Genomic DNA, 17405 nt, shown 5'->3' on the forward strand with positions numbered 1-17405 from the left:
ATGTGTGCGTGTGACAAACAATTTATTGTGAAATGCAGTAAAGCTATTTTATGCTTATCGTATCAGGTGGTTTTGGTCATCTCTACCTGTACTGTCTCTCTGCACACAGGAAGGGCCAGCAGTTGGAGAGGTCAGATCAATATGTCCTCAACACCATGGAGGCAGGCAGGAGTACCCTGACCATCCGCAACATCATCCAGGGGGACGGGGGCGACTATACCTGCCGAGCCACCAACAAGGCCGGGGCAGAGGAGCGGGAGCTCTTCCTCAAAGTGTTTGGTGAGTGTAGCAGCATGTTCTTCGTGGGCATCCATACTTATGTTATGACACTCTCAAATTGTAGTAAACATGTCAAATGGTCTCGCGTCACATTTAATAATTACAACCAACATATAATGTCCTTCTCAGCCATCTTAACCTGTTGCGACGAGCAATCCCATATCCGGGAGCGTAATTATAGCCCGAAGCTCATTACCATAACGCAACGTTAACTATTCATGAAAATCGCAAATGAAATTAAATAAATATATTGGCTCACAAGCTTAGCCTTTTGGAAACAACACTGTCATCTCAGATTTTCAAAAAATGCTTTTCAACCATAGCTACACGAGCATTTGTGTAAGAGTATTGATAGCTAGCATAGCATTAAGCCTAGCATTCAGCAGGCAACATTTTCACAAAAACAAGAAAAGCATTCAAATAAAATCATATACCTTTGAAGAACTTCGGATGTTTTCAATGAGGAGACTCTCAGTTAGATAGCAAAATTAAAGTTTTTCCAAAAATATTATTTGTGTAGGAGAAATCGCTCCGTTTTGTTCATCACGTTTGGCTAAGAAAACCCCCCGAAAATTCAGTCATTACAACGCAAACTTTTTTCCAAATTAACTCCATAATATCGACAGAAACATGGCAAACGTTGTTTAGAATCAATCCTCAAGGTGTTTTTCACATATCTATTCGATGATAAATCACTCCTGGCAGTTTGGTTTCTCCTCTGTTCAAAATGGAAAAATGCACGCACCTGGAGATTACGCAATAGTTTCGACAGAGGACACAGAGCGGACACCTGGTAAATGTAGTCTCTTATGGTCAATTTTCCAATGATATGCCTACAAATATGTCACAATGCTGCAAACACCTTGGGGAAACGACAGAAAGTGTAGGCTCATTCCTTGCGCATTCACAGCCATATAAGGAGACATTTGAACACAGCGCATTCAAAATCTGGCTCACTTCCATCTTGGTTTCGCCTGTAGCAGTTGTTCTGTGGCACTCACAGACAATATCTTTGCAGTTTTGGAAACGTCAGAGTGTTTTCTTTCCAAAGCTGTCAATTATATGCATAGTCGAGCATCTTTTCGTGACAAAATATCTTGTTTAAAACGGGAACGTTTTTCATCCAAATATGAAATACTGCCCCCAGAGGTTCAAGAGGTTAATGTCGTCCTGCTACTGTACCTGGATTTTATCTGGTTATTTGATTCGACCAGAACCAGAATTGGACCTATAGTTGATGTCATTTTAGCATACCCATTTACTTTTGCCTATAGAAATCTAAAGTTTTTCTTTAGATTTCTATAGGTATTAGGCACTATAGAATGCTTTTAAAATGTTTACTGTGTATTCCTTGATGTTCCTCGGAAGTGTAAAGTCTTGGACCTTTTGCACGTCTCTCTATGAATAATGGATTGGAACGAAAGATGCTGCGTCTTGAGAGTTACAAACTGCAAATTCCGCCATAGGCAGTAGGCACTATAATAATCAACATTTTTCCTGTGCATTATAAGCAACATATTCCAACATAAGCTACATATTCCTGAGTATTACCAAATATTTTTTATAAATAACCCAAGATAGACCACAGCCTGTTGTTTCCAATGAGAAGAAATAAGTCATAGTGAGCAGAACAAGCATGGAGGGGGGCAGAACCAAGCACGAGCACTCTAGAACAGGGCTCCCCAAACCTGTTCCTGGAGAGATATCGTCCTGTAGGTTTTCGCTCCAACCTTATTCTAGCGCACCTGATTCTAATTATTAGCTGGTTGATGGGTTAGTTACAACTGGAGTTACAGCGAAAAACCCACAGGAGGGTGGCTTTTCAAGAACAGGGTTGGAGAGCCCTTTTCTAGAATGCATTTCCGTTAGGGGGAACACATACTCTGTGAAGTGCACGTGTGTAATAACTATATCCACCCTTTTTTTTTTACTTTTGCAAAAGGTAAAATCGACTACATTTTGTCCACTCTGTTCGTAAAAGATTCTAGTTTTGGGAACAGAAATCTATATTGTGATCAAATGTTTAATCGATGAGAACATTTGCATAATGTCGGCCAAAATCCATTTTGTTCCATCTGCCGGCCACTGGGCTTCTTTGTATCACCATATTTGTCATTGAGTGGAAACACAATTATACATCTGGTGAATTATACATCTGGTGAAATATCTGGCTAATTGTTCTATCTGTGTTATTATGAATACATATTGATTTGAATATAAGGTGTTTCGTCTTGAGCGCAACAAACAGCCAATTCCTATTCACCAAGGAAAAATATTATTTCAGAGGAAAACATTCACCATACAAATCGAATCAAAGTTTATTTGTCACGTGCGCTGAATACAACAGGTGTAGACCTTACAGTGAAATGCTTACTTACAAGCTCTAACCAATAGTGCAAAAAAGGTATTAGGTGAACAATAGGTAAGTAAAAGAAATAAAAACAACAGTAAAAAGACAGTGAAAAGTAACAGTAGCGAGGCTATAAAAGTAGCCGGGCTGATTGAGGTAGTATGTACATGTTGATATGGTTAAAGTGACTATGCATATATGACTATGCATACAGTTGCGTACAGTTGCCACTACCTCAACCAATCATCCAACAACTTGAATCTACTACAATTCCAGATTTATTGTGCAGTCGGTGACACCCTGTTCATAAACGTTTACATTTAGATTTTCATAAAACTGCCAGCATATTTCCTCCCTGATTATTCTGATGGAGCTCTTTCCTCTTTAAGAAAATATATGGGGATTTGTGCTCTAGTAGTCATCAAGATCCTTTCAAGGCCAAGGATCCGGTTGTTCTTCAAAATGCACATTTTAAATTAACAAGTTAGCAGAGGGCTTGAGTTTTGTTTCGCAAAGTGCAGCGTGAAACACAGTTGTAAGGTAGTTTTATTACCCCTGACAGTTGAGAGAGCAGGGGATGAAGAGAAGAGAGCCCGCAGAGCGCTGCACTGGCCGACATCTGGTCTACCATGAAACATCAATATATATATAAGGGTCTTTTATATAATTTTTTATTTATTAATAATAATAATTGCTTTGTTTAAAAAGTAACGATACTTTGGAGATTTAATTTTCATTTAACCTAGAGTGAGCGAGAAAAAGGCAATTCTTGAACGTGGGGTGAGACATGCTCAATCATTTGTATATAAAGCCGCCAATAATTACATTTGGAGGATTCTAAATTAATATCTAAAGGTCATTTTCCATTAGGATCTGTGAGAATATCTGAGAATATCTAAGGGGCTTTTATATATTTCAAAATGAATTAATAATAATAATAATAATAAACAATATTTTGAAGATTTCGTTTTCATTTAACCTGGAGTGAGTGAGAAAAAGGCCCTTCTTGAACATGGGGTGAGACATTCTCACTAAAGCGGCAGCGTAGCCTAGTGGTTAGAGCGTTGGACTAGTAACCGGAAGGTTGCAAGTTCAAACCCCCGAGCTGACAAGGTACAAATCTGTCATTCTGCCCCTGAACAGGCAGTTAACCCACTGTTCCTAGGCCGTCATTGAAAATGAGAATTTGTTCTTAACTGACTTGCCTAGTTAAAATGTTTATTTTTATTTTTAAAGCCAGTTTGTTATTTATAATGATTTATTTCTGGAGAAACTAGCTTGATTATTTAGCAGACATCACTTGCTTATATTCAGTCAACACATATATCTTAAGAATATCATGGAATATTAATTGAACATTTTCGTTTCTCCATGCTTGTCTCAGAGCAGCGCGAGAAACGGTGCTGAAATAGATGGCAACAGTGGGAAGGCTATTTATAACAATATTTTGGAGATGATTTTGTTTTCAGAAAAACGACAGTGAGCAATTGTACTGTATAAAGGCCAAAATAATATTTATAAAGGACAAAATATAGCCCTGCTAATAGCCATAATGTTCTGTAGTTTCGACCCAATGATTCGTCTGACGAACAAAGACCCTCGCGTCCTGCAGGCCCAGGCATGGATCAAAGCTGGCGAGACATTCAATGACGTCATCTTCACAGTCCAACCAACCGTGGCCCGTGAGCAATGTGCTCAAAATTGCTACAGAAAATAAGGAAGAAGATGAAGCAAGCCAAGTCCCAAGTATCCACTCAAACAATTTCTCGCCAGGGACCAGGCCCATATTTGATTTTTGATGGTAAGTTTGGCTATTTACAAAGCAAAAGGTATATAAAATATTGTAGCCTACACCTCACGGACAGTTATGTATAATAATTCACTCTTGCCTCCTTTTTCAGGTATCGTGGCTCGTGATTTCTTTGAGGAACAAATCATCAAGAGATATGCTGGACCCAGAATGTCAGAATGGTGTTTCTGGGACCACATCGTTTCTTTCAAGGTAGGATTATACTAATATTTTGTTATATTTAGGCCTATTTACATGTATATTTCTATTATTGTACCTAATGTTGGCTGTTAGGCTAAATAAATAAAAAATCTTCTCCAAATGTAGACAATGGCCCAAAACGCATTGCCGCCCGGATTTGCATTACAAATGAGGGAATAAACTGGGTCAAGACGCCAGCAAGTAAGAGTAAGTAGAGCTTCATGTAGTTAAATAAAGGTGAAATAAATTTTTAAAATATATATTTCTTTAGTGGCAACTGTATGCAACTGTATTTCTTTCTTTCTCTACATGTAGGTCTCCTAACTTAAACATGATCGAACTTGTATGGCATCAACTGAAAACATTAATCCGTAACTGCCAAGCCGACATGCAAAGATAAACTGGTCAAGGCCATCAAGATGTTTTGGCTAGAGAAATGGACCATACAACAATGCAACAAATACACTGATCATCTCACCCGTGGTCATGGAGCTGGGTGGAAGTGCGACTGTAAATGTAGTTTCAATAAACATCTGCATTTGAATGTATTTTTTTCTCGTTATTTTATTAACGAAAGCATAAAGATGTTGATGAAGAAATACTGTACTGCTGTTTTGAGTTAGAAATGTAACAGTTTAGAGTAACTAAGCATCAAATACATTGCAAGTTGAGGGATTTTCACAATAGTAGCCGGGCTATAAAATGTATATTGTCCTGCTAATATGAAACATTTGCATGATGGGCTACACCTGCTACAGTACTAAAGTACACTTGTGGAAAACAAGTGTTAGAAAACCTGTTTTCAAAATGCCTCCAGTTGTCCATCACTACAGTAAATAAAAACACAGCATCTTGTCTACATTCTTTATTGTAACCACAACAAAGATACAAAATAATTTGTCATTTCTATCTACCTTTCCAATTACTTTTAGAGTTTGCTATTTACAAATGTTTGCTTTTCATTATTAGTTACATTGTTTTAGACATTTTTCTTTAAATGATTGCTTTTATGTAGGATGCTACATTTTTGATCAGTTGCAATTGTACGTAGGCCTAATAAAGAAAATCCTACTTCTAGAAGGCTGTTAAGCCTACCTCATTCAGTAAAGTTATTTTATATAGGTCTAGGCGCCAAAGAAATAGACTCCAATTAAACCCTCTTGTTGTTTGTAAAGTCAAATTAAAATGAAGATTATGGTTGAAATGAATTGTTTGACTGCTGTAGGTCTTCTCCATCTGTTGGTGTGCAACATTTACATAAGTTAGTTATATTTTCAGCACCAGCCCCTGTTCACCTCCTATTGATTGTGCTGCGGTTGCCAGTTGTTTTTAAATGTAACCTTTATTTAACTAGGCAAGTCAGGTAAGAACAAATTCTTATTTACAATGACGGCCTACCATAGCCAAACCCGGATTACACTGGCCTTCTCTATGGCGCTTCCAATCATATCATGGTCGGATGTGATACAGCCTGTTTTCGATCCAGGGACTGTAGTAAAGCCGCTTGCACCGAGATGCAGTGTCTTAGACCGCTGCTCCACTCGCGGCCAAACCTGGATGACACTTGGCCAATTGTGCGCTGCTCTATAGCACTTCCAATCATGGTCAGACATATGCTCACTGCTTATTTCATGACATTATTATGCAGGTCTCAGAGCAAATAGCCTGGATTGTTACTCCCATCTCGTTCCCCTCCCTATTCCACGCATCATTCTCCCCCTGAAGTGGCTCGCTTGTCGGCGTGCTGGCAGGATATGGCAGCACCTTCGGTTATGCGTCAAGTTTTCAGCATAGCAAGTTTGTATGAAGGTCTGGTTATTCACAGGCAAATAGTAATATGCTCTTAACCGCTCTGGTGACAAACAAACTTTTCTGCCCTGTTTTCAGTCATCCAAATGGCTGGGGGAACCTCTTCAGATTAATGCAGATGAAGGGAGTTAGATATGCATAGGAAGTGTAGTGTACTGTTTTTTTTTCTTCTGTATATATGAATTACAAATCAGCCTTTACTTAAATCATGTTTCTAGTCTATTACATAGTTTAATCATTGATGTCCCAGGAGCAGGAGTGGTAAACACTGTTGAAGTGTATATTTGTAATACATACATGCAGACACAGCACAGCAGTTTGAATCACCTGGTATTGGATATGACTGGGAAAAAAACTGTCTAAATAGCGATTTTCGTAAATTAACTTTATGACAAAAAAATATGCACAATCATTTATTTGTCTCTACTAACATATTCCTCTGAATTATATATATTTTTTGCTTGACTCGTTGTGACATTACTTACATTTGATTCCACCGTAATGTTTTGTCAGCCATCTTTGCTGAAGAAAGTCACCAGCGACGGGTGGCTCGCGTCGAATTAGTCTTTGGAACCACTCAATATGATTGGTCAAATATAAACCTTGGGACCCAAAATGCACAATGAGTGCTCTAATTCCTCCTTGTGGTGGTCTGGAGCAATGAAGCCATAGCGTTGGGTACCTCTAAGTCCCGGGGTGTTATCTCGCAACTTTTAAAGGAGGACCCACTGTAGGCAATATTGAAATGGGAATCTAATCTTCATGTTAAAAAAACTTGAAGCAAAAGCTTATTTTACACAATAATGTGTATAAGAGAAGACCTTGATGAAGCTATTGGCTAGATGCATTCCATTGTGCTACCAAGAGTCGCTTAATATCTTTTCATCTTCAGGTTGCTCCACTGAGCAGTTATTTGTCTATAAAGGAGAAGACACACTTGCACAGAATTTACCATCTCGTATACCTGTTGTTCAGAAGCTTAAGCCCATTCCCATATCATATTGATAAATACTATCATATTTAATTTGAAGGGGGTAAGATATTGTTCATCCTTTACAGCAACTTTCCCACCCTGGAGTGAATCATAGGCCTCATCTGTGTATCGCTGCTTGGTTCCCACTAGGGCCTCTGGGTGTAAATAAAAATGTGTTGTAGTACTTGAATCAGGTCTCAGGGCCGTGTTTGAAAGTATTTAGCTTACCTTGAAAAAAAAAATGTGTGCGTGCGTGCGTACGTACATGTGCATGTGCGTTTGTGTGTTAGTGCAAATAGGCATATGTGTGTGTATGACCCTGTTACGTGACAAGCTCTAAATCCCCTTCGATGGCTCATCCACCCTAAGGTTCACTCTTTTTGAAATTACAAACAACTTCTTGATCTCGCCAAGATAGCTTTAAAAACCAGACACACTTTAGGCCTATTTCTCCATTAACTTCCATTTCTTCACAGTTTTACAGCCCTTGCTACTTTACTTTACTTGTACAGGTTGTCATTTCTTTTTTATATTGCACACTATTTGCCCATGACACACGTGACGTTCGGGCGCTAGCTTAGACGGCCATGTCTGAGAGAGTGACTTAACGGTGAGCGGATCTCTACACCACAGCCACAATTCCACACTCCTTAGTGCTGTTTATCGGGGGCGCTCAGCTTTAAAAAAAATTGTTTGTCTGGAAAAAAAACGATTTTGAAGAGAAAAGGAGGAGTATAGGTGTTGTGAGAAAGAGGTTGTAAGGGAGTAGAGAGACTTAACTCAAAGTCCTGGTTGTCTGTCTGGTTGTCAGTCTGGGCACGGTGTGGACAGGGGACTCGACTGTACCAAGGACTGCTTTTTCTCGAGGCTATAAACTGTGATGCACACCCCTTCTTTCAGAAGTGGAAAAGTATGATTCTGAGCAGACGATTTAGATCGTAGGGCCTCAATAGTCAAGCCCAAAGTCGTCTATCCTCCAATACATGGTGTTAGCACTAGGCGTCTGTCTAAAATTATTGTCGTTCTCTTTCTCCTCATCTCACTTTCTTAATTTCAATCTGACTCCCTATCTTTCTCTCTCTTTCACCCCCCCTCTCTTTCCCTCTATCTCTCTTGGTCCCTCTCCCGCTCTCTCTATTTCTCTCTCTTTTATCTATCTTGGACGCTCCCCCCTTCTCCCTCCCTCTTTTTAAATTTCTCTCTTTCTCTCTCTCTGTCCCTCCAGTCCAGCCACACATCACCCAGCTGCGTAACGTGACGGCGGTAGAGGGCAGCGCCGCCATGATCCCCTGCGTGGCTGAGGGGGAGCCGCTCCCTGAGATCTCCTGGAGGAGAGCCAGTGACGGTCAGAGCTTCGCCGATGGAGACAAGGTAACCCTGGGCTGTCACCTGCTCTTACTTCTGCCCTCCTTTTCATTGTATGTTGCCTACTGTTGCACTCTACTGGTACACGTATCACCCTTCCTAGACACATGCAGTCCCACGCAAGCAAGCATGCACATAAACACACACACACACAGAGAGAGACACACACACACACACACAGACAAGGTAACCCGCGTTGTCCATGCTTTTACTGTCCACCTTCCACTTACTGCATTCTGCCTGCAGTCACACAAAGTACCGTCCTCAACCCTCTCTCACCCTTTATTTCTTGCACAGACCAGATGGCCGGTATTAACAAAGAGCACATCTGAGGAGAATGCTCACTTTTGAGGATGGATGTGACTGGATCATAGAGTAATTGTCAGTACTGAGACATTTTTTTGAGTATGCGTTTTGTGGGCCCAGTAATTCCAACATCTCCTTCCTAGAGCTCTTTAGAGGCACTACGTTATATCCACCATGCATTAAGGTATATGTGAAGTAAAAAATTGTTAATTGTGTTACTGAACAAAGAGAGAAAGGTAGGCCATAGGGTAAGCTACCTCATCCAAAGATTAGTTATACTCAATAGTGTATCATGGTTGGATGCCATTGGTGACTCATTTGAAACAAAACCATGTTGTATACGACTAGGATGTTTTCAACGAAGACCATTAATCTCTGAGATTCTCGGAGCATACATTGTGAAACATAGTGCCTCAACATACAAAGGTTAAAGAAATGCTCTAATCATGGCTAAGAGTAAACAGACAGCTACCATGTGTTTTTCTGTCATTGTCTCAGTAGCCGCCGAGCACTAATGCTTTTCGAGGGGCGCTGCATTAGCAAAGATGGCTTCTGCTTTCCCCGGGAAAAAGGTCAATGGCTGAGATAAATGAATGTGTGCGTTGGCGTAATCCGCTCAACTTGATAAATCAAGGCACCGAATGAGAGTAAATACTTCTTTGCACGTTGAGGCAAATGAAATGATGGAAATGTGAGTGCCAAGCAACACACCTGAATGTATGGGAAAGAACAAACTTGGGCTTTGTGTATACTGCTTCCTTGATTGATGACCATGTTCATTTAGGTGAAAAGCTAGTCGCCGCTTCTTTCAATCTGTATATCCAGACACAGCCAGCGTGCTGCTCTCTATTCTCTTATCCAGTACCATAAAACGTAACTCCACTACTTTTATGTCGGTCTTGTTTTGTCTCCCTTTTGCCATGTCGCTAGCCAACTAGCGTATTTGTTTCTCATTAAAGCAAATACAAAACCAAGCAAACTAGCTGAGAAACAGTGTACGCTGACTGAAAGTCAATGATACATAGTAACACAGCATTGTGGGTTTCTGTTTACCTGTTTTCTCTTCTCAATGCCACTGGCGAGGTTATGCTAGCACTAGCAGCGAGCCACTGCAGCTCCCCATTCACGACAGCTTAATAAGGTCTTACAGCGAGACGACACTCCCAAGGTCAACAGCCACAGCCACTGTATCTTAACTGAATGAAGAGGAAAGGAAAAATGATGCATCTTGTTTTAACTGATCCAGAGGCAGCACTAATACCATCGGAGAACTTTGCATGGGGTTACTTAGAGTTCAGCTTTGTAGATATCTTATTTAAGATCATGTGTGATCATTGCAGGGTGTAGCAGGGCATGTCCAGTGTCCTCACATCAGATGGAGAGGGCTTCCACTGATCTGCTCTGCTCGCCATCTTTCATCTTCCACCTACCTTTACCTCTCTCTCTCTACCGATCTCTCCCCTTTTCCTCTTGCTATGTGGGCTTGATGTCTCATTCTCTCTCTCTTTCTCCCTCCTTCTGTCTGTCTGTGTCTGAGTGTGTGCTCCTGCAGTGTCTCCTGTCCATGTCAGCTCCTCTGCACTGCATATCAAACAGGCTAGTGTCTCAGTCCCTCCCTCCCTCTCTCTCTCCCTCCTCCCTTTTCTCCCCCCATCACATCCCTCCTTCTCCCTAGAGAGAGCATCCCTTCCTCAGCCAGTGGAACCTGGGAATAAATAACCCACATCTAGGAGAGAGAGCAAGAGAGATAGAGAATGCATAAAGCCCAGAGTCAGCATTCTCTTCCTCTGGCAGATTTGCTGTTTATTTGACAGTGTTTCTATTCACTCCAAATGCAATGTCCAGTTCCACTCCTGAATTGTTCAAATGGACTGTGGAGGGCACCTGCTGTATATGTGCAGTAGCACACTGTGACCATCCTACTGAATGCACCACTTTCATAGCCAACCACAATTATATAAAAAATAATTACATTCAAGGTAAAATAGGATCAAACCCACTTTAATCTACACAAGTGACGATTCACGCGAGATCAAACCAACTGTATTATACCCTTTACCACTCCTTAAAGGGAGGCCTCTTTAACCTGGCAGTAGCGAGAGACTGTGTGAGCTGAAATGACTGCAAGAGACCTCACAGTCAGGGCTAATACGACTGAGGCATTATAATCGGCATTAACAGTTGGAGCTGGATATGCATCGATTGTTTAGGGAGATCTATAGAGTGGGCGTCGGAGTCAGTGTGAGTCTGCCACATCTGTACACTGCAGGGGCGAGCTCTCAGGAGACACCAAGGCTCAAAACTAAAGGAGAAGGGAGGAAAATGACACAGAGATGGGTCCCAGAGGGTGGAGAGATATCTATGGGCCAAATTGGCATGGGAACTCCAGGGGTTACGAATACTGGGCCCAGTCCTGCTGGTTTCTAACCCTAGGACTTGATTAATCAATTGCAGTTACTATCTGCTTACGGAGTCAACACAGCTAGCACAGCTGAGTTCAAATAGTATTTGTTTTCTTTCAAATATTAAAATCACCAATGGACTAGTCCCAAAAGTGCAAACCCCGCCCATCTTGCACACCAGACAGGCTTGATCAAACTCTCAAAGTATTCAAAGAACCCAAAATATCTCCTTTCTAAGTGATCACGCTGAGCCAGTTTGTCTTTGTTAAGTATCACTGACGATTACAAGGAATGATTGCTGCTCCCAATCTAATTGACCCTTGGCATCAAATTGAGACCATCTGTCTTCACAGTTCTCTATCTAATTATTGCAAATCAATTGATAGTCAATCACATTAATCCTAGCCTGAGGCGTAAAACTGACTTTACATCAGATACTTGGTTTGACTGAGTGTCAGGGGGGGTTAACAGTTTTGAAGGTGTGTGAGTTTGTTATGGAGTAAAAGGTCAACAGAAAAAAGTGTATGTGTGTGGATGGAGTGGATAAAGCAAATTCTTCACATGAGATGTACAGTATGCAATACATTCACAATCCATTTGTGTGTGTGTGTTTCTGTGTTTGTGCGTGTGCGCATGCATGTGTGTCTGCACAGAGCCAGGATGGGCGTGTGGACGTGCGGGGCCGCCATGGCAAGTCCATGTTGACCATCAGTGGGGTGAAGCTAACTGACTTAGGCCGTTTTGACTGTGAGGCCCTCAGCAGGATCGGGGGCCACCAAAAGAGCATGTTCCTCGATATCGAGTGTAAGTACAGTTTGAGAACAAAAACACACATGCCTACACAGATACAGTATACACACACACATCTGCACAGTATACAAACAAAGGGAATGGTGCACAGCCGCTACCTCGCTTTTTAACCAAGGTGCATGAATTGAGGCTCAAACTGAAGTAGAGATAAGATTCTCTATTGGAGGACAATGGAATTTAATTTTTAAAAAGCTTCTTCATTATTACATCTAAAACCAATACAACTTGTTTGCACAAGCAAAGCATCAAAACCACACACACAAATCTGCTGACTTGTAATATTCCATTGTTAAACAGTGTTTCTGTTTTCCCTTTTTAGCAAATGCTAGATTAATCACAACAGAGTTGCCTGCCCCCCAGAAAGGCTAAGTAGTAGGAGGATATCCTGCGGCATTATTTATCCCACCCCCCCACACACACACACTTCCTGGTGAAACAACTGCTTCCTCAACAAGTACTCTTTAATAATAAGATTAAGGCTAAAGATCTCACCATCTCATTTCAGAACACAGTTCAATTCAATCCAATGGTGCTTTAAACCTTTGATGCATACAATCACATATTTGTGATCATTGTTGAGTGGCCCCTGCAGTGTACCATTGCAAATATGTGATTGTAAACAGTAGCAACAGAACAGCTGATGCAACAAACGTGTCTAAACATTTGTCTGAAAGCATCTAAAAAATGTTTTGTACTGATGGGAAATAAATGTCTTCACAACTTTACTTCTCAATTTCACTTTTTATTGTAAAAGATAAATGCAATCTTCATCATCCAAACATCACACGAAACACATCGACAGCCAAACTCATTCCATAAACTAGTCTAAATAACAGGTTACGCTAACAAAAAACAAAACATAAGTTAGCGACCTAAAAGTTAGATTTGTTTACAATGTGCCACATCTCTGGTGAGCACAAGGGAGACATGTAATACTGTTTAGAAAATAGCTGTGTGTCAGCTAAGCTAACAGCAGCTAAATACTTTATGATGGCAGCCATGTTTGTTTGTTTGACAAGCGAAAAGTCCGTAATCCCAGAATGCCATTCATTATAAGACCCAAACAAACATAGTCAAAGAAGGCTGCGCCCATTGCCTGAAAAAAATAGAAGCACATGACTTGACAAGTTGTTTACCGTTTTTAACAAATCACAAAGGACACAGGTGATCACCCCAAATACAAGCCTACTGCCTAGCCTAGCCGTAGCGCGAAAGCTAGACAGGGATGAAACTATTTTAGAGGGGTTTTCAAGTCCATGGGCTGTAGAAATGAGGGAGTTATTGTGTGGAGATATGATGCAGGAAATACTACTATAATGGGGGATTTATCAATAAATGGGGAGCAAACACAGGAGAAGTTTATACGCTAAATAAAAATAAAACCCCTTGAAAGGGGGGTCTGAGCTGGCAACCATGCGTTACCGTAGTTACAATCTGATGCCGCATTCAAAACAACTGGGAACTCAGAAATCTCCGACTTGGGAAAACTAGTTTTGAACAGTCGTCCAACTTGGGAAATTGGGCCTCTTTATAAAGCTCCAACTTTCTGACCTGAAAATCACTAATGTCATGATTTGATCTCGTATTTTTCCCAGATCCCAGTTATCTTGAAAGCACCATAAGTCAGTCGAGTGAACTATGCCCTCACTTCATTTTTTTTGACAACATCTTTGGTCTGACAGACGCTTACGTGACAACCAGAATGCATTGTATGATATCAACAAACATGGCGGCACACATAGCTGGCAAATAGCTTAGCATTAGCTCATCATAATCAGTACACATCATATGTGTCCATTAAATCTATGCAAGAGTTGTAATGCATGATTTGTCACTAGTACATCAAAACGTGAATAAAACAGTAAATACATTACATTACATACATATTATATGCTACAGCAGGAACGACAACACAATATACAGAAAATAAGGAACTTACTTTGATAGGAACGCACACGTCCAAAGTTATTAGCTGTGAATGAACAGCAATGAAGGCAATGCGGACGCCAGCCAGAAACTGTGCCAGGTGGGAAAAGTTTGTGCAAGACCTGTTCTGCCTAGAGATGTGCAATGTCTTCATACTTGATCTGGGGAAAAACTGGGGAAGTGCTTGGGCTCTCGTTGAAGAGAGAAGTTTGTCCGGCTCAGTCTCAAACATAAATTGTCACCAACAGTGACATGGGCTACTTCTTATGTGAAGTAATGATGAGGCGTAGTACACCTCCATTCAATCTGTTGTTAGAAAATAAAACTTGTTAGAAAATACTAAAAAGTTGACAAGTTGAAACAGCCTATAGATAATTAGCAGGCAGCATGCCTTGGTTTGAGGGCAGCGTAGGTTAACTGTCTTGTTGCATAATAACCACATTTTGGAACAGTGAGTGGATTCTGACATCACACACATAAAAAACTCACGTTGGAGCGACCATTTGAGATATTTGGAACTCGCGTGAAAGGCTAATGGCATGAAACACACATGTAATAACTGCACCTCAAGTAGAGATGCAATTGCAAAAAGCAACTATATAGACCCAGGTGTCTGTCTTTTCTAACAAACTTGCTATAAGTGGCACCCTTTGAGGTGAGCATGCATGACAACACTGCCCTCACTTTTCCCACGCCACCCTTGGCAGTGCCACACCCTCAGAGCAGTGACCCATCAAGCCCCCCCCTCAACACATGACAGTCAGAAAGTAGATGGACAAAATGGGCCCAAGAGGTGTGTGACTGAGCGTAGCAGCGGCGGGAGCTAAGCCAACTGTCACCGCAGAGCTAATTAGCTCATTTATTTAGTCTGTGGCGGGACAAGAGGAGGTAGAGGCACATCCTCCTTTGTGACAAAGCGCCAAGCATCAATCTCCCTAATGGAATACTGCGAGCAAGCATAAACCAGACCATAATGCCACTCTACTGACTACTGGATGAATGCAGCATCGAGCAGTGATGGCAAGCGGCCCCCCAATGCAGTGGGGGTATTGTTCATTTGAGCCCATCCAGCTCGTCACCCCAGATTCATACACACACACACACAACGACACACACACACACACTCGGAAAGAGTATCGTAATGGAAATCTCTCGCCCAGCATGAGGTGTCTCAATTAAGTTTAAGCTTCCTTTTAACTTTAGCGAGAGTGTATTGAGGCATTCACGAGACACCCTTTTCACTCACCCAACAACCCATCTTTTGGATTTTTCATCTCAGATTTTCTGGCTGTTTCTTATTTGCCTGGTTAAGCATGACTTGGAAGCTAACCGACCAATCATGTTGTGTCTTGGATAGACATGCCCAAGTTCCAGACCAACCAAACCATCTTTTACTCGTGGGAGGGCAACCCGGTAAACATCAGCTGTGACGTCAAGTCCAACCCGCCCGCCACCATGCTGTGGAGGAGAGAACGCCTCACCATCTCAGCCGAGGGCACTGCCAACACACGCATCCACACGACCGACGGCAAGTCCCTGCTAGAGGTGGGTATAGGAAGCAACAGGGCACCCACCGGTAACAATCTAACTTCAGAAATAAAAATCATCCCCAGCTTCCAAGTGGTCTATTCAACTCCTTTCCTCTCCTCTGCATCTCTTCCCTAGGTCATTGCCAACTTATCTGGTAAAATAAGGGTTGAATGAAAGAAACAATTCTTTATAATGGCTAAACTAGTGTGACCCAAAGTCTTCACTCAGTGTAATGCCAGTGTCATTGTATTGACTTAGCTCTGGTCTCTGTGCTCACTCAAATGTTTGTCCCTAGGTCACCCCAGTGTCCGACAGGGATTTCGGACGCTACAACTGCACGGCCCGGAACAACATCGGAGTGAAATACCAGGAGTTCATCTTGGCCCAGGCAGGTAAGTGCTGACCTCCATAAAGTAACCAATCCTCCCTCATTATAGCACATTGGACTTTTTTGATATCATACATATGGAATCGGGTAAACCATGCACCTCAACATATCAAAGTTCATTCATCAATCAAATAGTTCCAACTGTGTATCATCCATGTGGCATGATTGACCAAATATCGCCCCAATCATTCAATGAAATATCGAGTGCTGACCAAAGCAACAAAGTGCCACTTCATATAGTATCTTCTAACTGTTTTGCACCCCTCTCTCTCTCTCTCTCTTGTTGTTGATAACCTCCTTGTTTGCTGTTACCATGGCAGTATCCCATAACCACCCCCCAACCTCTATTTAGCCTAACCTAATCTCATATGGTTCTCACTGATTTAACATACTGTAGCTCCCCCTATTTACTAAAGTACCGCCTAAGTACGGTTTATGTTGAGGTAATACACATTCTAACTATTCAACTTTAGCGACTTGTATGACTTATTTGGAAGGTTTGAGAATCAATTGTTGAATCTCGTTTTGTGCACAGACCTTCATAGCTCAAACTTCCCTTTGTGTGTGTGTGTGTGTGCGCGCGCATTTATACTCGTGTGTTTGTGTGTATGCTGCATATCAGTGTGTACGTGCATTGCTGTGGGTGCGTTTATGCTTGCCCAGATAGTGTCTTCCAACTGTTTTGCACCCCTCTCGCTCTGTTTTGTTGTTGATAACCTACTTATTTGCTATTTCCAATGGCAGTAAATCCACTAAACCCCCCCACAACCACCCCCCAACCTCTATTTAGCCTAACCTAATCTCAAATAGTGCTCGCTGATTTAACGTAGTTCCCTCTATTTACTAAAGTACCCCCTAATTTATGGTGCATAGAGCAGGCTAATATAAAATAACACAGTCCAATTCACTTTAGTCCAGATTCAATTACTTCAAACACAGGGCCTCTTAGAAGTAAAATTCTGAGAAAAAGGACTTACGATGTAGTTTTAAGAGATATTCTTCCACACACACACCCATATAGGTATGCATTTTTCGCATACATGCACACACACATGTCGGAATACACATTTCAAACACACAGAGACACTTTTACAAACTCTCTCTCTGTCACACACACGTTCACTTTCCTTTAGTGATTGTGTCTAAGTCTTTGCTCAATTAAGATTCAGATCTCTTTCCCTTTATCGCAATGAATGGAGTGTCGCCACATTGTGATTAAAAAACCAAAAGACTAAAACAGCGGTTTGGGGATCCATGAAGTGAAACAATGGGTCCTT

The 17405-nt window shown here is 41.3% G+C and overlaps 1 protein-coding gene across 4 annotated transcripts in view; it reads left to right on the top strand.

Annotated features, from left to right (window-relative positions):
* Positions 1-17405, top strand: part of LOC109906638 (neural cell adhesion molecule 2) — a 400741-nt gene that overhangs the window by 317214 nt on the left and 66122 nt on the right. For all 4 annotated transcript variants that reach the window (XM_031792278.1, XM_031792280.1, XM_020504449.2 and 1 more), the window contains exons 7-11: positions 110-279; positions 8627-8772; positions 12128-12278; positions 15568-15755; positions 16036-16132. In XM_031792278.1, coding sequence (XP_031648138.1) covers positions 110-279; positions 8627-8772; positions 12128-12278; positions 15568-15755; positions 16036-16132 — 752 coding nt within the window. The remainder of the gene's footprint in view (positions 1-109; positions 280-8626; positions 8773-12127; positions 12279-15567; positions 15756-16035; positions 16133-17405) is intronic.

Source organism: Oncorhynchus kisutch, linkage group LG16 (assembly GCF_002021735.2).
Source record: "Oncorhynchus kisutch isolate 150728-3 linkage group LG16, Okis_V2, whole genome shotgun sequence".
Taxonomy (NCBI): domain Eukaryota; kingdom Metazoa; phylum Chordata; class Actinopteri; order Salmoniformes; family Salmonidae; genus Oncorhynchus; species Oncorhynchus kisutch.